General features: G+C 41.0%; 1 protein-coding gene across 1 annotated transcript in view; it reads left to right on the forward strand.

The window, feature by feature from the left end:
* Nucleotides 1-22,995, forward strand: part of LOC113825716 (eukaryotic translation initiation factor 4 gamma 1) — a gene marked incomplete in the record, with an annotated part of 212,391 nt that overhangs the window by 184,586 nt on the left and 4,810 nt on the right. Inside the window, 16 exon segments of the mRNA XM_070117467.1 lie at nucleotides 17,431-17,859; nucleotides 18,109-18,248; nucleotides 18,378-18,470; nucleotides 18,587-18,802; nucleotides 18,938-19,072; nucleotides 19,186-19,404; nucleotides 19,587-19,838; nucleotides 19,946-20,110; nucleotides 20,294-20,500; nucleotides 20,616-20,812; nucleotides 20,934-21,076; nucleotides 21,176-21,333; nucleotides 21,525-21,697; nucleotides 21,815-21,894; nucleotides 22,003-22,121; nucleotides 22,771-22,869. Of these exon segments, the coding sequence (XP_069973568.1) occupies nucleotides 17,431-17,859; nucleotides 18,109-18,248; nucleotides 18,378-18,470; nucleotides 18,587-18,802; nucleotides 18,938-19,072; nucleotides 19,186-19,404; nucleotides 19,587-19,838; nucleotides 19,946-20,110; nucleotides 20,294-20,500; nucleotides 20,616-20,812; nucleotides 20,934-21,076; nucleotides 21,176-21,333; nucleotides 21,525-21,697; nucleotides 21,815-21,894; nucleotides 22,003-22,121; nucleotides 22,771-22,869 (2,825 nt within the window).

Here is a 22,995-nt window from a genome sequence, read left to right on the forward strand (position 1 = left end):
TGCGTGCGAAAAAAAGAAAGTAAGTGTTTTCTCGCAGGACTTCATGAAATACATACAGCAAGACGACGATAGAGTGCAGCTTTCCTCTTAGATCTTTTAGTATATGAAACTGGGCATATGATGTATGTTATCACGTGAGTACGTATCAGTTACGCGTCCTCCATGAGAATGATTACATCAGTTGATGTAACACGTGACCATAGCATGAACCCCTGTGGTAGTGGGAAACAAGCGGCTGTGACCGGTCAAGTTGTCGCAGTCACCCATGCGGCGGCATGTCTTGAGATGAGAGTCTGTAGTATACTTTTGTTATAGTTAGTTTAGATATCTTCTGTATTTCCTGATTATAGCGCACTGTGTATCTAGAATAACTCCATCTTGGCAGTTAGATATATTGGGATTTTAAGTAAATACAACACACAAGTTTTATTGCGTCACATTTCATAGATGGACGAATATTATTATAGTGTCTCACGTCTCACTTCTTACGAGGCTGTGAAATGCCAGCAGTGAAGCGCTCGGTTCACACATGCACATAACTGATTGCTTTCCTATTGTCCCGACTCAGATACCTATTAATTCCTAGTAAATTGCTGGACTGGTAGTCGCAACTTCAGCGTTCGCACAGGGGGCGACTATATAACCTTTTATAACGGATATGTAATGAATTGGTGTCAAGAGAACTGCTCGTTAAAATACCCCCAAGTTTTATGTTTTGTTTTTTGTTTGCTTGTTTCTCATGTAGTATTATCGGTAAACGAAAGTGATTTAATTTAGAGGACAATACTCTTTGACGAGGCATTTTATTTTTTTATTAAAAAAAAAAAAACACGATAAATGAGGGAAATATACACACGGTATTCTCCAATAATGAAACGTTGAGCGGATAGCTATTACCCTTGTGGAAAGATACACTTGCCGAAACTCGTTTCCGGCATGAAGTGTGTAGCATTGTGATTGAAAGAGGAAGCGAGAGGATGTGCTTTGTTTGTGTTTTTTCTGAGTTATTATAGTACGGCCATGCGCGAGAAGTGCAGGTGTAGAGAACGTTGTCTTTTTTCGTGACTTCGTGGAGCTACGGATCTTGAAGTGAAACCCTACCAAAGCAGTGACACTTCTAAAACCTTGCTGACTAGACCTTTGCATGCGAGTTTGTCTGTTTGGTTCTCTATATCACAGTGTGTGTGCGTGTAAAATGTCAAATATGTAAGAAAAAAAGTATGTAAAGATGTGTAAAAGAGTGTATGTAAAACTGTAAAATTGTGTGTACAATTTGTATGTGTAATGTGTGGGTTATTATGTAAAAAGTATATTTGCGTGTAAAAAAGTGAATTTAAACATAGGTACATGTCCATGTAGAAATGTGTGTTTGTGCCGTTGTGTTTTGTTTCTAAAAGTCATTTGCTTGTTCCTATTAAGTGTGTTTTGTGTTTGCATATGTATCATTAATAGGATATGCCCGATGACCACTGTCCTTGTCTGGACCCTTAACGTTTGCGGTCACACGAATGAGGGTTAGTTGCAAGTACATGTTAGTGCAAGGCAGATTAAAACAGGATGGGAGGCGAGCCCGACGTGAATAGAATTAGTTCTTTTGAAATTTACAAAACGTCGCTTGAGGTTGCTTCAGTGGTTCGAAGTGCGTAGTTAGCGTCCGGTCAATATTGGTGAAGGAGGTGGTTGCCTTGGCCATAGTCGTTGATAGTGTGGGAAATTGTTTGTATTATAAGGGGGTGTCAGGACCGCAGGTTTGCAGGGTGAAAGGAGTCTGAAAGGATAAAAAAAGTTGGGGAAAACAGAGTGCTAAAATGTGGCGAGTAGGTTGATGGTGATAAGGAAGCCTCGAAAGAGGAAAAGAAAGATGGAACACCTACAAACATGCACAGATGCAGATACCTGCATAGATACACACATCCATCATACATACATTCATAAATGACGCATATATGCATGCATAGATGACACATATGCATAAATCACATATATACATACATATACATGCGTATGTATTTAGATGACATACATTACATAAGATGCTTAGATGAAACACATAGATACGAACATATACTTAGATACATACATACATAGATCCACACATACATACAGATACATAGACACATATATACATATAGATACACACGCAAACATACATACAGATACATACACATATACATACACAAACATACACACATATACATACAGATACATACACAAACATACATACAGATACATATACATACAGATACATACACATACAGATACATACACACATACATACAGATACATACACACATATACATAGATACATACGCAAACATACATACAGATACACACATATACATACACAAACATACATACAGATACACACATACATACACAAACATACATACAGATACATACACACACATACAGATACATACACACACATACATACAGATACATACACACATACATGCAGATACATACACACATACATACGGATACATACACATACATACGGATACATACACATACATACGGATACATACACACACATACATACGGATACATACACACACATGTACATACAGATACATACACACACATGTACATACAGATACATACACGCATGTACATACAGATACATACACACACATGTACATACAGATACATACACACCCATGTACATACAGATACATACACACACATGTACATACAGATACATACACACACATGTACATACAGATACACATACATACAGATACACATACATACAGATACATACACATATACATAGATACATACACATATATACATACAGATACACATACATACAGATATATGCACACACATACATACAGATACATGCACACACATACATACAGATACATGCACACACATACATACAGATACATGCACACACATACATACAGATACATGCACACGCATACATACAGATACATGCACACGCATACATACAGATACATGCACACGCATACATACAGATACATGCACACGCATACATACAGATACATGCACACGCATACATACAGATACATGCACACGCATACATACAGATACATGCACACGCATACATACAGATACATGCACACGCATACATACAGATACATGCACACACATACATACAGATACATGCACACACATACATACAGATACATGCACACACATACATACAGATACATGCACACACATACATACAGATACATGCACACACATACATACAGATACATGCACACACATACATACAGATACATGCACACACATACATACAGATACATGCACACACATACATACAGATACATGCACACACATACATACAGATACATGCACACATACAAACAGATACATGCACACATACATACAGATACATGCACACATACAGATACATATACACACGCATAAACATGCAGATAAACGCACATTAAGTGAGAAGGCGAGGGCGTGGCATTGTTATCTTCAATTCTCGGCCATCATGTTTGTCCAAGAGAAAGGGAGAGTTGAGATGACCCGCGGCGGAGGCTCGGGCACCTCCTCCCCCTTCGAGTGCACGAGTTCGCTGGGTTTGCGTGTATTATTAGCTATCGGAAGCATGTACAGTGAGATGCATTTTGTAAGTATTGTCAGTGTGTATATATATTTTTTTCATTTGTTTGATGGTTAAGTATTTTTAACTAGGTCGAGATGGAGAAAATGAAAGTTTTATGTATGTAGGTGTTGCGGTGAAGGCGACCTGCACTCGGGTTTTATTTACTGATGTTTCTTTATCAGAGCAATACCCTGGTGACTATATAAATGGCCTCGGTGTCTGTATTCATGTAAATGTTATATCGTTAGTGTGCGAAAAATCATAGCGGCATAGCATGCTTTCTCTCTTGGTAATGCATGCATGACAAGTCACTTTCATTTAAGCGGTGGAGGCGGGGGGATGTAATTCCTCATGGTCCAGGAAGCAGACCCAAACTTCCTCGCGTACTAGACGTGAAGCCGCTCCACAATGTGAGAAGGCCTGTGTTATTTTGACAAGTCTACTGCGTTAGCAAGTACACATGGCTTCACAAACGGCGAGAAGTGGGTCGCCAGCTACTTACATGACTCAGCCAGGTTCTTGGGAGGTCCCACGGCACGCTGGCGGCAGAGGAGAGAGCCTTTGCCTCGCGTTTCATTGTGATCTGGTCGGGGGTTCGGTGGGAATGACATAGAGACGCGTTTATGTTGTTTGCAGAGGCTCATAATTTATATAAGGCGAAGAGGGCATTGTGTAAGGTCTCCTCCATGTTCTGCGTGGGCCAGACGGTCGCGCCCGTAGAACGAGTCTCACTTGTAAGGCAGCGTTGCCACCTACACGGCTTGGGTTGCCTACTGTCGCCAGCGGTGACATTTCATCCGTACAGCTCTATCATTTTGATCCTTTGTGAGCAGATTTATGTTTCTTAGTATTTGTTTTGAACACAAATGGACACGATGGGAGTTTTCTTTTTTTCGAAACAACGCACTAAAATTAGGAAGCGGGAATGGAGGGGAGAGGTTTATTTCCGCATTTTCTGAAATGATGTCCTGGTATTACCTCAAGGCAGTCTCGAGAGTTGTCATACTGGAAGTTATGATTCCCAGTTTTGGTTGTTTGTTTTCTGGCTTTATGGCGCGGCCTCTATTAGGTATCTGGGGGTTCGTTTCAGTTGAATCAAAGGCTTTTACTGGGAGTACGGAATTGTATAAATGCTAATTTTTGTATTAACCTTAAAGCATGCATAGAGAAAGGGTGTAATAGCTTTTAAATTGTGACAGAGTAGCTACGATTCCTAATCCCGATTGTTTGAGCTGGGTTGACCGTACACTTGCGTCCCTTAGCTCGGAACGCGATCGCCTCGAGATGCGGGTCCTCGCTGTTTCTTAGGGGACAACCCTGTTGCGGCAGGTGACAGAAATGCCGTTGGATCGCGGCGAGAATGCGGCTCGGATTTGCGCGTTCTGGCAAGAGAGGTTCTCGCTTGCCTGTGTGTGCTTGCGGGTGCTGAAGCATGGCACAAACAGCCATACATTTCCTTACTGGGGGAGCGGGCTGTGCGGAGGTGGACGACCTTGCGTCCTCCCCGCGCCCTCGTGACCTACTGAGTCAACGTCTTCATGGCGAGATTACCTTCCTTCGCGATGTTTGACCATGCCTTCTATTCCATTTCCTCTCTCTCTGCCGCATTTTTGTAGGTTTGTGTCTATTGCTCTGATCGTCCGCGCGCGAGCGAGATTTTCACGCCTCTCGACCACACCTGTTTGTTGCTCGAGTGTAGGTAATGTAATAACAGCAGTTTTTACATTGTCCTAAGATTGCAATTTATATTTTTGAAGTATTCTTGTTATATCACTACCCGACGGTCGTTCAGGTGCCTTGTCGGTCAACGGAATTGAAAAATGAGGGCTCGGGGAATGGCCGTTCGCTTCCCATGGTCATTCATGGCGGCCAACGACGGAACTGCCAGGCGATAGTTTGGTGCAAGCCGTGGCTAACTAACTGCTTGCCAATATGTTGCATGGCCGATCCGGGTTCCCAGAATCTGAATATACCATGAGATAAAGCAGGAGTAGTATGTAATGCTTAAAAGCAGTCTTTTTAAGTTGTTTGGTAGCGAGGAGGCCGGCAGACGGGTGGTTCTGGGCGGCCGGCTGACGGGTTGGCTGGTTGGCTGAATCTGGGAGGGTGGGTGGCGGGGCCCCGGCTCGGTCATAAGCCGTGAGGCAGTCCACATTCCATCCTGGTGGTGTGGGCCGGCTCCCGTGCGCTGTGTGTCGCCGGTGGTGGTGACCGTGTTACATAGAGAGAGGGTTGGTGGCTTGCCCCTCCTGTGTTTTATAACAGTGTTCTTGCGCTGCGATCTGCAATCGAATATGCTGAGGTGATAGTGTGATCTTGTGAGTTTCTGTAAGGGTAGCACTCACTGGTGTTTCTGTGATGGCTAAAAGGAGTTAGCACACTTGATCCAAACTGGGAGGAAACGTTAAGACAGGCCTCGAAGAAACCGGACGATGTAACCAGGCGATTTACAATGAAACGTGAGTATTATTACAGTGTTTTCGGCTACAGGAAACATGTTTTGGGCCATGTGGCCAAGTTCCGGCAAGAATATGTGATGAGTAAACATGAAGAGACTTCAAAAGATTGCTTCTTATTTAAGGGTTGTATGCATTTGTATGTATTCACGTGCAGGTGTTTCTTGTTAGCGTTTTAAGTATAAAATTTACAGTGCTCGGAGTGGTGATAGCGCTCACGGTTATATAAAGCTTCCCTCTAGTTTTAAAGTATTGAGAACGCGTTTTATTCACCATTGCTTACTTTCTACAGGAAGTATATAACGAAGAATCTATTTTGTGTAAAACGACGCCGATTGTGGCATTAGCAAGGAAATAAGTCGGATAGAGAAAGTTGTTGGAGGTCACACTCCAGTCGCTAGTTCCCGGATGTTGCAACCGCCATGACCCGGAGGCATTCTTGCATACCACCTCTAGGTTGTCGCCAACACTTTTCTGCCTACAGTTCTTTGGTGTTTTCCGAAAACATCCGAGAAATCGTTTGAATTCCTTTGTATGAAAGAGCCTTGCAAAACTTTTGCGAACGGAGCCATGTGCTTATGCTATATTTGTATTAGGGCTGGATCAGCTGTGACCTGACTTGTGACCTGACTGAACCCATAACGGGGTAGAGAGATTCTCCGGGTCTCATAATAGCCGGGGGAAGCATCTCGGCAGGAGCATGGGCGGTATGTATGGGAACTTTGTTCCTCGGTAGTATGTAAAGAGGAATAGCGCTGTTAAAATGACAAGCTGTAGACGTTGTTACTATTCAAATATCAGTGTGTGTAGCGTTTCAATAGTCATTTAGAGCGGAAGTGTTAAGTGGATTGTAAGATTATTTGGTAATTTTTCAGAATGAGACGATTGCATAAAATTGGACGAAATCACTCCTAACTTAATCAGATCCATTGCTTGGAGGGTACATATGTGGAGCATTGTTCTATAAGAACGATGTAAGTGCATGTTTACCAATCTACTTGGTGGCGAGAAATGGCGGATGACTATTTTCGTTCGAATTGTCTGAAATTTACTCAAACCCGGGGCACTATCCGTCTTGTATGTATTTAATGTCGGCCCGCATGTAATTTTACAACCTAAGCTTTCTAAATTAGTATTTTTGTTAATGATCACGTGTTTAGTGCGTGTGCAATAGCTGGAAGTGTGTGTATGTGGACGGCGGTGGGTGTGTTGCTGGCCGCCGCCATGTTAAACCCAGCCCCACGTGGCCTCGCTGGGCGGTGCTGCCATCTGCGAGCTTCCTCCTCAACCCTCACTGCTCTCCAGGAGCTTATTTTGCCTTTCGTGTTTTCATTAAGCCGTTTGCCGCTTCGCTTTTGAGAGCTGTGCTGAATAGATTATTATTTTTACAATTTTGCTTTTGGGGACTTTTTCGTTTGCGCATGAGGATTGGGGAGGGGGGCGGCGAACAGCTGGCGTTGATGGGAAGCCAGCTAGATATTTGTCCGGGCGTTTAAGGAGAGTTTAGACCTTGTAGTCCGATGTGGACCATTGAATAACTGTTTAATAAGTCGAAAGCATCAGGTTTTATTTTCGTAACGGCGAATTCTAGGCTAATGAGTGCGGTGGCGGATTCGAAGAGAAAGGCTTCTTGGCGTGTGTGTGTGTGTCTGTGTGTGTGACGCGTTTAAGGGTCATGACGCAACATCACGGTAGGCCTAACATGCTGCTGTAAGTGTAGGAGGGGGGGTTCACTGACACGCACAAAATTTACCTTTTTTTTGTTTGGTGAGAGGCGTGTCCTGCAGTTTCTTCCGTAGTAGAAAGGCTCTAAAGTTGGCCAAAGGCGGGAGAGGGAGAATGTATTTACACCAGCCACGAACCGGCCTCCATTTCGGAGATGTTGAAGATGCCTTGATTTGATTGAGTCAGATTTATTTAGTGAGGGAGTTCTTGTGACCAATGTACGGACGTGCACTCTCTCACCCGTAACATACGTACGGACGTGCGCACACTCACCCGTAACATACGTACGGACGTGCGCACACTCACCCGTAACATACGTACGGACGTGCGCACACTCACCCGTAACATACGTACGGACGTGCGCACACTCACCCGTAACATACGTACGAACGTGCACACTCACCCGTAACATACGTACGAACGTGCACACTCACCCGTAACATACGTACGAACGTGCACACACTCACCCGTAACATACGTACGGACGCGCGCACACTCACCCGTAACATACGTACGAACGTGCACACTCACCCGTAACATACGTACGAACGTGCACACACTCACCCGTAACATACGTACGGACGCGCGCACACTCACCCGTAACATACGTACGAACGCGCACACACTCACCCGTAACATACGTACGAACGTGCACACACTCACCCGTAACATACGTACGAACGTGCACACACTCACCCGTAACATACGTACGAACGTGCACACACTCACCCGTAACATACGTACGAACGTGCACACACTCACCCGTAACATACGTACGAACGTGCACACACTCACCCGTAACATACGTACGGACGCGCGCACACTCACCCGTAACATACGTACGGACGCGCGCACACTCACCCGTAACATACGTACGGACGCGCGCACACTCGCCCGTAACATACGTACGGACGCGCACACACTCGCCCGTAACATACGTACGGACGCGCGCACACTCGCCCGTAACATACGTACGGGCGTGCACACACTCGCCCGTAACATACGTACGGGCGTGCACACACTCACCCGTAACATACGTACGGACGTGCACACGCACACACGCACACACACACACACACACACACACACACACACACACACACACACACACACACACACACACACACACACACACACACACACACATATATATATATATATATATATATATATATATATATATATATAAAGTATAAATTAAAACTTGTTTATACGCATACATGTATACATGCATAGGGATTCATAGGGTGGCATGTTCCACTGTGATCTTAGACTATTATCTACACATTAGATAGTTCCACTAGTACGTAGTCAACGAGGCATCAATTGCTAGTACTACATATTTGCCTGTTTTCCTTTTCCTCTTGTTTCGCGAAGAGCACCAAATATTCAAGGAATGGCTTCGTGGTGGTTGAGCACTTTGGGCAGCCATCGGTGTGCAGCAGAAGTCACAAGAGTGAGTTTGGGCAGTATATGTACGTGTAAATTTTATTGAGTTGAGCTTATGGTCTTAATGCCAAACATCTACAGACAGTTTTTTTTTTTTTTTTTTGCAAGTTAGGCAGTATTTACCGGAATTTGATCAGAAGTTGAAGCGCTTAAATCCTAGTCATGAAAATGACTTCATTGTTTTTTTTTTTTTTTTTTTTCCGTATAGGTACCTCTCTGACACGGATTTAAAGCATTTTCCGTTACATTTACACTCTACAATTAGTAAGTAGTGGGTCGCTATATTGCTTAGAGGTGTATGTTGGTGTCGCTTGAGAGTGGGATGTCAGGAACCATGATAAAAAGCAATAGGGCGGTGTTTAACATTGCTCACCAGTTTTATAATGGCCGTATGATTTTACAATGCCTACATATAGCTTGCAATTCTACCTGACTAACCTATATATCCTAGTTTACGTGTGCCCTAAGTTTGGTTATACATTAAGATATGTATTTATATATCTTCATCTCTATAGTCTATACCTTCAAGTGTATACTTGAAGGTATACACAGTACATTTTGATATATTGATATATACAATGTGTGCGTGTGCGTGTGCGCGCGCATATACACATGCATGTGTGTGTGTGAGATTATATATATATATATATATATATATATATATGTATGTATGTATGTATATATATACATATACACATACACATGCATCATACTTTCAATCCTAACCGTCCAGAATGGGAGGGAGAGCTAGGAAAGGAAAGGAATAAAATACCTCGGTATTCGTTATAGAAATGTTCGTGAAATAAAGGCAGTTCCACAGTCACTTCCAAAAATCCGCAAATCCATTCCTGCTAAAGTGCGTCCGCCGTCTGTTTCCCTGATCGCATAGGGTGTGAGGGCGTGTCGAGTGCCATGTTGTTGCAGGGGCTCAGGCATGGCATGCTCGGAGCCTGCTGTTAGTCTGTAGTTTATAGCATTACCAAGAGTACTGCTATAGCTAGAGTACTAGTTGTAACAGTAAAGATGATAATTTTGATACTAAAGAATGAAACCGAGCGTTTGAGAAAATGCTCGCAGTAATGAGTAAAACTAATCATATTGATAATTTAATTACGGTACAGTAACTTGCAATAGTAACGTCAACATTATTAGCATTGACTATAGTAATAGTTTTTTGCATGTCTAGCGATTTACCGACAAATACAAAACCATGCTGAATATTCATATCGCAGCTTGGCATTTCTTTAATGTACAAACATTTTATATTTATTATCTGTGCTGTGTAATAAAGCGGTATGTATGTATATATATTTTTTTTTACTCCTGAACTTGAAGTGTAGTTGTATACAGTTCCTTATCTATCATAGACTTGTTTCTCCGATTGACTTTTATAGTTACAAAATAAATGCCTTGCAGCGGTGTGATTGTAGATAAAAATAACTTGTACATGTGAAGGGAACTTCAATATTTGGATTTTAAGCCTTATACACACGGATGTCGACATTTGGTTTTATGATGTTCATAGGAAACTCGCTTGAGCATTTCCTTGTAGGGGGACGGTATGGTATGCATGGGTCTGCCAGTAAACTTAAAAGTCAAGGAAGTACGTCAGCCGAGACGAACATAGGCTGCGGGGAAAGTCGGAAAGGCCGTGGTGGCTTATTGGAAGCGGCTTTGCGGTGGCTACGATGGGGTCTGCGTTGTCGCTAGGACCTTGACCCTTGCTAGGGGGTGGTGGCTATCGTTGCGAGATAAGGGCCGGGCTGACGCGTGGGGAACACCACCTGAGCGCTATCGGCTGGGGAGGGATCTTGAGGCTGCGGTTCTGAAAGTTTGGAAGCTATTTTTTTAGATTTAGATTTGTCTCTATCTCGTTTTTGGGAGACTTGAGAGAGGAAGAGGGTTATGGGTGGCTTGCTTAGGAATATTTATTTTTATCAATATTAGATATATATGTACATGAATACATAGATGATTGGTCTGTCACACGCTGTTATCTAGGATGTATATTATGAAGTCACTGTTAAATGAATTACCATTAATTACTACATTATTTTACTGCGACGAGACGAACAACGGAAAACAGCGATGTCGTGTTTCATTTGATGCTCTTGCTTTTGGAAGGATTTGGCTAACCCTGCTTGATGCTCGAGTGTTGTTGTCGAGCACAAAGTTTTTGCAATTAATGCGATCTCATTTTAAGGCTATATATAGAACTGCATTTGAATATGATCTGCAATTTGTTTAAATATATATTTGGTGTTGAACTTGGATTTTTCAAAGAACCCTTAGCTGGAGATCACGCTCGTGTTCTTTAGTTCAAAAGAATAGACATGAGTTATCCAAATATTAGTTTCACTTCAAAGGAACGGCTGAGGAAGTATTACGTACGAGTTCTGGTCCGCCATCTTGCTTGGGATGGCGTCGGCCTGGCATTATTCATCACGTACGGAGTGCCATGTGGCCGCGTTGCACCTGTTTCCTGTAAGGGCTAAAGGTATCTCGAGTATAATAACGGCAAGGCAACGAGATGCGTGTGAGGGGAGGAGGGTCGCTCGGTATGCGGGGCAGCAGCTCCACACCCACTTCCACCTACACCTCGCGCTCTCTCTCGCGCGCCCGCCTTCTCCAACTGAACTTTCTGCGGCTGGGTTCAAATCACGGGGACTTATGACTAGATGCTGTGATCTATTTTATGGACCTGGCAGGGATGATCTTATCCCTTTCCCTTCCCATTGGCCACTCGCGTGCGTGTCGGCAGGTGGCAGCAGCGTAGTAGTACAGCTGTACGACAATATGGTTTGCGGGGCCTTGCTGGCAGTGTGGTGCCCGGTGACCACGGGATAGCGGGATCAGGGAGACTGTCTGGGTGCGGAGGTTACGTAGCTGCGGTGGAGTGACTAAGTTGGGGCGGGGGACCAGTATCCTTTCGAATACATTGTCGCGCGTTTGAACTTGGGGAGGGGATGTTCACTACCCTGCTCGCGATGCACCGGTGTTCAGATTCCGTACGTTTTAGTGCGAGAAGTACGTGATAAAAGTGCATCTGATTGGGAAGATGAAGCAAGCTGTTATGGCGGAGGAATGTAGTGCGAGCGTGTGAAGCAATGGTAAAGTTGGAAAGTGCTTTGAGTCCAGACAAGAAATCGTGGCATGCTGCGAAGGTGGCAGTGATAGCAGCAGCAGCGCCGGCTAGCTGACCCTCGCCGCGACGGAGAACACAGGCGCTCACGAATCACAGCGCCATGTGGAGGCGGCTGCTGACTGCCCTTGGCCTCACGCGGGATTTCACGTGATTCCCCGGTAATATGGAGGGCGCGCACACCCAGATCAACTCCTCTGAAGGAGACCTGTCGCGGAGGAAATACCACACCAGAACCATTCACAGATCAGATAAACGGGGCGGAGGAGGAGGAGGAGGGGTGGGGTTCGGCCGCGAGTCCAGCAGATCAAGGTACCAAGGCAGGAGGAGTCGAGACCGTCATGGTAAGACCTCGTGTGTGAATTCGGCAGTTTTGGAAGGTTGCTTTTGTAAAGAAAAATCCTTGATTTAATTTCAATATCCGGATTGTTTGGAGATTCATTTGACTGTGAATGATTAACCATGGGGCAAAAAGGGTGCACTAAAGGGAATTCATTGATATAAGGGAAAGATGATTGGTCTTTGATGAAATGATCCTTAAAATATAAGAGGGGGAGAATTATACAAGTCATTGTTTTAAGTATTAGGTAGAGTTCATGAAAAATATTTCTAATTTTGTAGGGTTTATGAATATCAGTTTCACTAGCTAGCTTGCAAACATTCTAACAACACTTTTTACTAGAATGGAATAAGGAACATTCATGATGATCTTGGAAGAAATTCAAGGCACTGCAAGTGTAGTAGTATCACCACATTGCTAAGTCGAGTGAATACAATGGCCATCAAGCATTTATAGGTGGCTCCTTCATTCAGTCTTAAAGGTCAAACAAATGAGCTAAGCCAGAACTGGGGATTTATGTACTTGTGTCAAATTTATGCAGTTGAGATTTTGTGGTAGTTCACACAGGTTAATTTCACACAAGGACTTATTGATTAAGGAGGTTTGTAATGAATAGAATAGAATAGAATTTGGGGGGGGGGAGAAAAATATTTGGGTGATTATTTTTCTTTCATTCTTTTTAATGCAATCCACAAAAAATACTGTTCATACTGTCATAAGTCTGAAATCCTTGTTTGTTTGACATGACTAAGATGTCAAGTTTTACAAATCTGAAGGCCCTGTTGTGCTCATGCATTTCCCCCCATTAATCTTGTTCACATTGATGAGAGTTGAGATGATCATTGTTAATGTGAAAAATTGCATACATAAATTTTTAATTGGTTACAGTAGATATTTCCTTTATTCCTTGACTGGAAATCATAATGACTATTATTTCAACTTCTTTAAGCAAAGCAGTTGTCTGGGCATCTGATTCGTTCACATTTGCCAAGAGGCATGGCTTCCTGTTGCATATTTTGGCATTGGTTGCTCAAGTGTTGTGGTCTTCTCATAGGGAAGTCCAGAGTTGGGGTTTTCATTGAAAGCATTTGTGGCATGTTTTTCTTTCTTATAGGTTTTAGTGTTGATAGAATGTTGGAAAATATTTCTTTGAGATTATAGACATTGTTGCAAGTTGTGAATGTTTATTTTATTATTATTGTTTTTATTTATTTTTTATTTCCCCATTTCCTTTGTTGCAGCCATTCAAGATAGGCTTCAAGATTGAACTTGCTTAATGATGTCCAGGGTATTTGTTCGTTTTCAGAATTGAAGTGCTGACACTTTAGCCTTTTTTTATTTGCTTTCCTTTTTTTATTGCAATTCATGTACATAATCTTGGACAAATATGTAATTTGAGACAATAATCATTTATGATTGATGGATTGCTATGTGATGTTTACAAGTTGTGAAATTCGTCATTTACTTCAGTTTTATCATAAATCAGTTTCAGTGATTCAAGGATTTTTGTAAATTAGATTTAATTGAAGGTATTCAACTTCTAACATTTAAAGTTCATTTCTGATTGAAATTTAAAAATTTGCTTCAGAAAAACTCAGGAAATCCACAGTAGTCCACAGTGGCACATAAATTCTTATAATGTAAGTGAGGTCTAGGAGAAAATGATCTCTATGACCATGTGGATTGTGCCCGAGATGGTCTCTTTATCTTGGTAAAGTACTGATGTACAAGTTGGATCAGGCAGCAAAGGGAGTGCTGTTATTGTCAAAGGATTTTTTTTTTACACAACCCAAGTGATGCAGTGGCAGTGCTGGCATGAAAGTGAAGCTAAACCTGTGAGTTGGTGTTGGGAGATGGTGTCCAGAAATATCATGGTAGCCACAGCAGTCCTCCAAGCTGACACTCTGCCAAGTGTCTGCTTCTGCTCATGTCACTTCACCAGCACCCACACTTCACATGCTTCGTTGCCAGTGATTGTTTGTTCATTCATATTGCACTTCTGTTTTTTTTATGTAGTTTCATTTATCACATTGTAATGAATTACTCCCCCCCCCCCCTACCTTTGCCTTAGAGAAGGGTAATGATAATCATTTCAACAGTTAATCTATAAGTGAAAGAAAGGGTACATGTATTATGCTATGTAGTTTTGTGAAAAAGTTCTCCGTCAATTGGTCTATTAAGTCTACCAGACCTCACCTTGAGTACCCAGTTTTGCTTTTTTTTCTAAATTGATTGATTTTATATTATTATTATTAGTGTTATTATTATATATTATTATTATATATTATATATAAAGTTATTAATTGCTTTGATAATGAAAATATCAATAGTAATGAGTAACAACTTTCCAAAAATTAGCAAAATAGAAAAGCAGGGTAGATAAAGTAGGACAGGTTAATGGCTCCTTGTTACTAAGTAATTCAGGTGCCATCTGTGCATTAAAAAGGGGGTGGGGGGGAGGTGAAAAATCCACAAGGCATGGAGTATGTACACATGCTTCCTTAGCGTACCTGCTCTTCTTATTGTTGTGATTTTTGTAATAGAAAAAAAGGAAAGTAAGATTATGGAGTCTAAGTGAGATATAAGTGGTTGCCTAATATTTTAACGGGATTAAGGGTTGGGAGGCTATTGTGACCCAGAATGGAGAAAACTTTGGATTTTATGCTTCTTGTTTCTAATTAGTTGCCATAGCTGTCTTGAAGTCTAAGACAGCAATAGTCAGAGTTTAAAGTGCTGTCACCGGTATGTATTTATTCATCTGGAAGAGAAATATCACAAGAGTAAGATATTGAAGGAGAAAAGGCTTTTAGCCTAATGACCTTTACTGTTATTTTTTTTAAATTCTTTTTATCCTTTTTATTGAAATGAGGTAATTTGTTTTTGCACGAAGTAGTATGTATGGCATTATATATTGTCATTTTGAAGTGCTATTTAGCTGAACATTGTCTATAAGGTGTGTGGGTGAGGGTGTGGGTGTGGTTTTGTTTGTGGGTGGGTGAATGGGGGGTGGGTTTTTTTTTTTTTTTTTTTTTATCTTATGGAATAGATTTTCAGCTCTTATTTTACTTGCTGCCCAGCCAAGGTACAGAGCCAAAATTATCATAATGCCCTTCATCTGAGATGGCTTATCAGTCTGTAATTCTCCAAAGATAACATCAAACTTTGCATTTCATCATATGCATTATCGCTTTAGCTTATCAGTGTAAATATCACTAATCACTTCAAGTACAGAGCCACTGTAGAGTATACTATACAGCAGGTTTGAGAGAGGCACCTGCTTCAGTAGCTAGTAACAGGCAACAGCAACACTGTTAGAATAAAGCAAACAACTGCTCATACTATATTAATTCTTTCTTGTGTGACTTGACAAATCTACAGAAATTATAAAAATGAAGTTTGCTAAGATTTGGTGGGGCATTTTTATTTGATGTGGGATCCACTCCTCAGATGGGTGAGATTGTTTTAGTATTTCCAAGTATATTGTTTTTTTTGTTGAAAAGATCCCTTCCTTTCTTACCTTAATATGTTAGTATGTATTTGAGCTTTGTCATTATTAACTCCTTTGATATGGATGATATGGCCATCACATGAAAAAAAACTGGTTATGGGCCAGATGACGCTAATTTGCAGTCATGAGCATTTCGGTTGAAGGCCTGGGTGACTTAAGACTCGCCACAAGCGGAGGGTGATTAGACCTATTTGGCTTTCAGAAAGGGGCTTTTGCATTATCCCATAATTAAATGAGTGGAATGTAATGTACGTGAGTCACAACTGGAAGAACGCTGGCACCAGGAAGGATGCCATGTCAGTGCTCAGCATCCTATTCCTTGCTGCCATGACTGGCAGTGCAGGTTGTATTACAGAAAATTAAAAATTAAAGAATTAAAGTGGCACAAGTTACTTTTTATTTTTCTTGCACCAAGTTATGGATCCTCCAGAGGGATGATACGGAGTCTGTGCAAGGTAAATAAACTTACTATCCAGATAAAGGAAATCAAATGACAAATATGGACATTGGTAAATGACAAAAAAGTTTTAAATACTTGTGCATAAAGAGAAAATAGCATTGTAAAGAGGTGGCATAGTGTCTTGTCACAGCATGAGTGTTCACGCGCACCTGGCCTACAAGCTGCGCACTGATCAGAGTGGCTGCTAACACAAGTCTAATACCCATATTTACTGCTGTGAACCAACTGGATCCAAGGGGTTAACCTATTGGATTAATAATAATAAAGGCCTCGCCTATTTACCCAGATCCTTGAATTGTTGTAAGAAATACTTAATTGCTATTACTGTTAGTAACTTTTTCTTACCAATATCTTTAATGATATTGCTAATGATTATAGTAATAAATGGACTTTTCCTGAAAGAAAGAAAAATCAGTGACATAGGTCATGTAGGCCTGGTAACTGACCTACATGTGAATCAAATTTACAAAGATACACGAGTTAGTTGTACTTGGCATCAATTGGTTAACATTTGGTCATTATTATTGAGTTATTTTTGTAAGAGGTAAATTGTTTTTATATACAACTATAACTAAATAGTTGATATGGAAGTAAAATTGATTTTTTTCTAGATCCATAATTTTTTACTTTATCATACTTCCTGTGGTCTTTTTTCACTCAGCTTTTTCAAAGGAACCAACTTTTATATCTGTAAAAGAAGGAAAAAATCCATCTTTCTCTGTGCTCATAAAGGGTAACCCACTAACATTTTGACTTCATTGCAGGCAAGCGTGGAAGGGGGGTTCCCCCAGAAGAAACCACACCAGCTAGGGAGACTGTGGAGGAGCCTCCAGCTCAGCCCCAGCAGCCACAGTTACCAAGCCAACCCCAGAAGGCTGCAACACCACCTGCAGCTCAAAATGCCACCAAGCCCACTAGCCAGCCTGTTGTTCAGCCTCCAAAGGAGAAGACACCAGAGCTAGCTCAGCCTGTGAAAACACAGCTGCCACCAGTGCAGAAGCCGGCATCAGCTCCCTCTTCCAAAGAGGCAACACCCCAGCCAGAGTCCTCCCCCTCCCCCCCAGAGGAGGCGCCTAACGATCGTGCCTCGAAGGAGAGGGAAGTGAATAGCATAGAGCGGGAGGTTAACAATGTTCACGACGAGGAGGAGAAGGAGGATGATGGTCCTCAGCTGAAGTACAACTATAAGGATGGTAGGTTTGACTTCATGGGTTGTTTCATGAAGTGTGGCAGGTCTAGGCTGTAATTTTCTTGTTTTGCTATGATGCCTTGTACAAAATGTTTAGTCCAATTTTCACTTTCAGCAGAAAAGCCACTATTGTCCATCCTCCCAGGGAAGATCTTTGTTATACTTACTCTTAATGGTTGATGTCTTTCTTTCAGTATGTCATAGATGTGAACCTGAAGTATTTATTCATATGCATTTTTTGGCATCTTTATAGATCAGTGGAGCCCTGTAAATCCTGATGGTAAACGTCAGTATGACCGCAGATTTCTCCTTGAGCTCCAGAATAACCCACTTTCCCTTAAGAAGCCTGAGTCCCTCCCCAACTTGGAGGTGGTCCGTGATGGTCCAGGAAGGGTAAGTTGGGATATGTGTTTGAGTGTATTTGATATTAGGAGTTTCTGGTGTAAAGGTTATGCCTTCAAAAATCTTTGTCAGTTGTAGAGTGGTTTTACGTTTTTTAATGCCAATATTTTCATGTTGCAGCTTAAACCTTTTGACCGGGGTGTAGGGGTTTCACACGGCAGCAGTGGCCCAGACTTTACTCCTGATTACTTCAAGTCTACAGTTCCAAGCAAGGTATTAACAGTTTACAGAAAATGCTTTCATTTGTGCTGGATACTTTGAGAGGGAATAATATTTAAATGGTTTTGTGAGACTGCATGTTAGATGTGTGCATCATCTTATTGCTTCAGAGAGGAGTACCAGGGCGCAATAGCCAACAGCGTCGAGAGCCAGGTGGAGGACCTGGGAGCAGAAACGACAGAGGAGGAAGTGGCCGCGGACAGAGTAAGGTCATCATCATCCCTCTCTCAACCGGGCGTGAGACTAAGCTGAAAACAACAGAAAATGCTTGGAAGCCTTCTGTTAAGGAGTCAACTATTAATGATGAGGAAGCTCAGACTATTGAGGTATGTGCCAAGATTTTGTGGTGGTGATTTCTTGTGATTTTATTTGTAAGATGGTTAAATATTTGAAGGTTTCAGAGAAGTGAGAAATTTGATATGGGTGAGTTTATACAACTAACCTTCTTCTTTATTGTGCAGGTGGTGAAGAGGATGAGAGGTATCTTGAATAAACTGACCCCAGAGAAGTTTGAGAAACTGGTTGGTACAGTCAATCAGATGCCCATTGACACCACAGAAAGACTTTCAGCTGTGATTGATCTTATTTTTGAAAAGGTTTGTTATGGAAGGAATTTGACAGTATGATGAATATTGTTATTGTTGGTTATTATTCATTGAGCCAGCAGTGCATGATCATCTGAAATGTATATTTTTCTTTCTCCAAACAGGCTGTGGATGAGCAGGGTTTCTCTTCAACCTATGCTCAGATGTGTCAAGTACTCTCCAAAATGTCTGTCCGTGGGGAGGGTTCAGACTCCAGCAATAGTGGCAAGTCTGAGGTTAAATTTAGGAATCTTATAATTAATAAGTGCCAGAAAGAATTTGAAAAAGATAATATGGAAGAATTTAAGGCCACTAGACGGAAAGAAATAGATGAATGTTCAGATGTAAGTGAAGTGTGTTTTTGCATTTTCTTTATGAAGACTTGTTTTGTATCTTCAAAAATTGAAGAAAGTCATTAATCAGTGATATTGATATCATTTGTTATTAATATCATATAATGTTATAGTTAAGAAATACCATAAGAAATACTATTTGAAATTTATAGGAACTTTTACTCCCTTTACAGGCTGAGAAGAAACAAGAATTGTTATTGAAATTAGATTATGATGAGACCAAATTAAGAAAAAGGTCTGTAGGCAACATTAGGTTTATTGGAGAGCTCTATAAGCTGCGCATGTTGACATCACCAATTATGATGCGCATTATCGGCACACTCTTGGAAAAGAGAGATGAAGAGTCCCTTGAGTGCCTATGTAAATTGCTTACTACAATTGGCAAGCTCTTGGAAACACAGTGCAACCAGCAACCAAAGGCAATGGTAAGTGGCCAGGTTGAATACCATGTGAAGTTTTGTAGTATTATGGAAAACATTGTGGGTTACTTTTGTGTAATGGTACACTAATTCTCCCCCCTCCCCCCCCACAGCAAGAATTGGAAAAACATTTTGCACAGATGGAGAAAATAGTGAACGACCGCTTAACCAATAGCCGTGTTAGGTTCCTAATGATGGATGTAATTGACTTGCGGCGAAACAAGTGGATTCCTAGAAGAGAAGACAACAAGCCCAAAACCAAGGCTCAGGTCCATGAGGTGTGTGTGCTGGTTTTTGCTATGTCCTATGTCCTTTAAATTAGTTTTATTGGAGGTCAACAGGAAATGTAAAACTTCAATGCTTGCATTTAATTCAATTTTTTATTTTCATATTTTGCATGTGTAGATTTAGAAGGCTATGTAGATGTAAAGTGTTTCATGCAGTTGTTATTGCACTTGCAGGAAGCAAAGAGAGAGGAGATTGAGCAGCAGATTGCCCTTGCTTCTACTCCTAACCGAAGAGATGAGAGGAGAGATGACAGGGACCGTAAACGGAGCCGTGATAACCGTGGTCCTCCTATGTCTGAGGATGGATGGAATACAGTTGCATCCACCAAGAACAGGGCATCCTTTGACTCTTCTCGCCTCAAAAATACCTTCATTAATAGGGTAAGGATTTGTTGAATGATTTTGGTCACATGTTTGGGCATAATGTGCTAACAGATATTTGTGATGGATGGAGTGCATTGGAGTAAAACTTAATTGCTATTTTTAATTTGTACAGCCGGGAGCAGCTGAGGGCAAGGAAGTAACATTGAGAGGTACAGGATTCAGCAATTGGGCACGTGGCAGCTCAGGGGGTGGCTTGAAGGACCACGATGAAACAAAGCAAGAAAGTAATAGGTTTAATGTGCTGGGAGATAGTATGGGTAATAACACTCTACTTAATGATAATAGAAGAGGAGTCCCTTCATCAATGGGGTAAGCACTATGTATTTTGCTTGGACTTTGTACTAGATACGGAAGGCGGAAGCAATTTGCAATATCTGACATCAGATTAGTATTTTTTATATCATTCTTCTGTGATCTGCTTTTATTAAAGGCTAATGTCCCGTTCCAGTGGAAACAGACTGGCTCCTGGAGGAGGGCCACCAAGGCAAGGGGTCTTTAGCAGTAAGAGTATGCCACCTCCTTCCAATGACAAGGAAAGTGCCTTGTCTGCAGTCAAGAAGTTTGTTGGCCCTGGTAAGTTTGTGTTTATTTAGTAACAATGCCCATGAGTTTTCTTTTTTTACCCCGTCCCTCCCCCCTCTCTTCCATACCTAAAAATACTTTATTTTCCAGACCGAAGCAAATCTACTAGTCGTCCAGAATCAAGGGATAACTCAGTGCCTAGGGAAACTGGTGAATCTCTAAAGGGTTCTCCAAATATGGATTCAGCAACTGCTGAAAAGTTTGCCATTGCAATCATTGAGGAATTCACCCACAATAATGATCCTGATGTATGTATATGGTATTTTACTTGTCTGTTTTCTTATATATATATATATATATATATATATATATATATATATATATATATATATATATATATATATATATATATATATATATTTTCAAAAGTAGCACATATGAAATACAAGTATATTTATTTTGATTAACTATTTTTAATTATTCCATGATACCCTTACAGGAGGCCAAGTTGTGTGTCAAAGAGAAGTTCTCCACCAGCACCATCAAGTACTTTGTGCAGGTAACGCTAGATTGGGTGCTAGATCGTGATTCAACAAAGAGGAGGATGGTTGGACAGTTTTACCATGACCTCATTGTTGAAAAACTCCTCTCAGTTGATCAGTTCCTAGAAGGGTAAGTTTTCTTCATGAAGTGTGGTTTTATATTTTTTGGGATAAGTTTACTGAGATTTTGATATTCATATTTGTTAAAGGAAATGTTGAGATGAAAAGATGTTTATTTTCTTTTCAGTGGCCAAGAAACTCTGTCAATGACAGAAGATTTTGCAATTGATATTCCTCAAGTGTGTGATTACTTTGGTGAAATATTTGGTAAGTTCCTGTCATCAGGGTATGGTGCAATAGTAAGCAATTGTTTTATATGAAAAAGAAAGCATCAAAACCAAGCAATTTATACTTATTTTTGCTTTCTGCCAACAGCTCCTTGCCTGAATGACAATGCAGTTTCGCTTCAACGACTCTGGGATTTATCAAGATTTGCTGAAAATAAGAGTGCTGATGTCTTTGCCAGTATATTAGCCAAGGCTGCTAAGATTATTGTAAGTATTGTATGCATTATTGAAATGCCCAGAGAATAATGACATGCATTTGACATTAATCCAATGCTGCCAGAAAAATGTGATCACTGTAGTTTATTTTGTGAAGTGTTTACATATAAATGGGTCCACAAATGCTAATCAATTAGTCAATTAGTAGACTATGTGATCTTGTGATTACCCCTTTCGTTGAGGTTTTGGGAAGTGGCTTCATTTAACCAATGTTTTTAACACCGATGCTGTTATTATAGACATGACTGCTATCATGTTAAACCACTTATTGATGGTCCATTTGGAGGGTGATATCCCTGCCTGAGTGTCTCACATGTGTGAACCCGGTGCAAGTGGGTTAACATTACTTGATATCGGTACAAGATGAGAGAATAATTACAAAAATTAAGGAAATGCATAAACAGGCAAGAGAGGTAATACTAATGATTGACTCCTTGTTGACTAAACACTTGGGGAGCCATCTATGTGTAAAGACGTTTAAATGATAAACTAAACTCGGTAAGCATGGCATACACCTATATAACACCCCCATCAATATTGGGTTAGAATTGGTAATAGGTGTTGCTGTCAATTGAAAACTTTTTTTGCACATTTTCTATGGTGATAACTATTTAGAAAATAATCAATCCTGTGTTTTCAGAGTCCCAATAAGGTAGCCGATCTCTGGAATTCATCAGGACTATGTTGGTCTAGTATAGTTCCTCCTGGTGCCAATGTTGAGGAGTTCCTTGCCAAGCGTGTAAGTACCTAGTTATTCCTCGTGTGATGGCAATTTGTACTGTGAAAAAACGTGTAATTACATATAAATTTGTATCCATGTATTTTAGATATTTAATACAAAATAATAATAAAAAGAAATAAATGT

Source organism: Penaeus vannamei, chromosome 40, assembly GCF_042767895.1.
Source record: "Penaeus vannamei isolate JL-2024 chromosome 40, ASM4276789v1, whole genome shotgun sequence".
NCBI classification, from domain to species: Eukaryota; Metazoa; Arthropoda; class Malacostraca; order Decapoda; family Penaeidae; genus Penaeus; species Penaeus vannamei.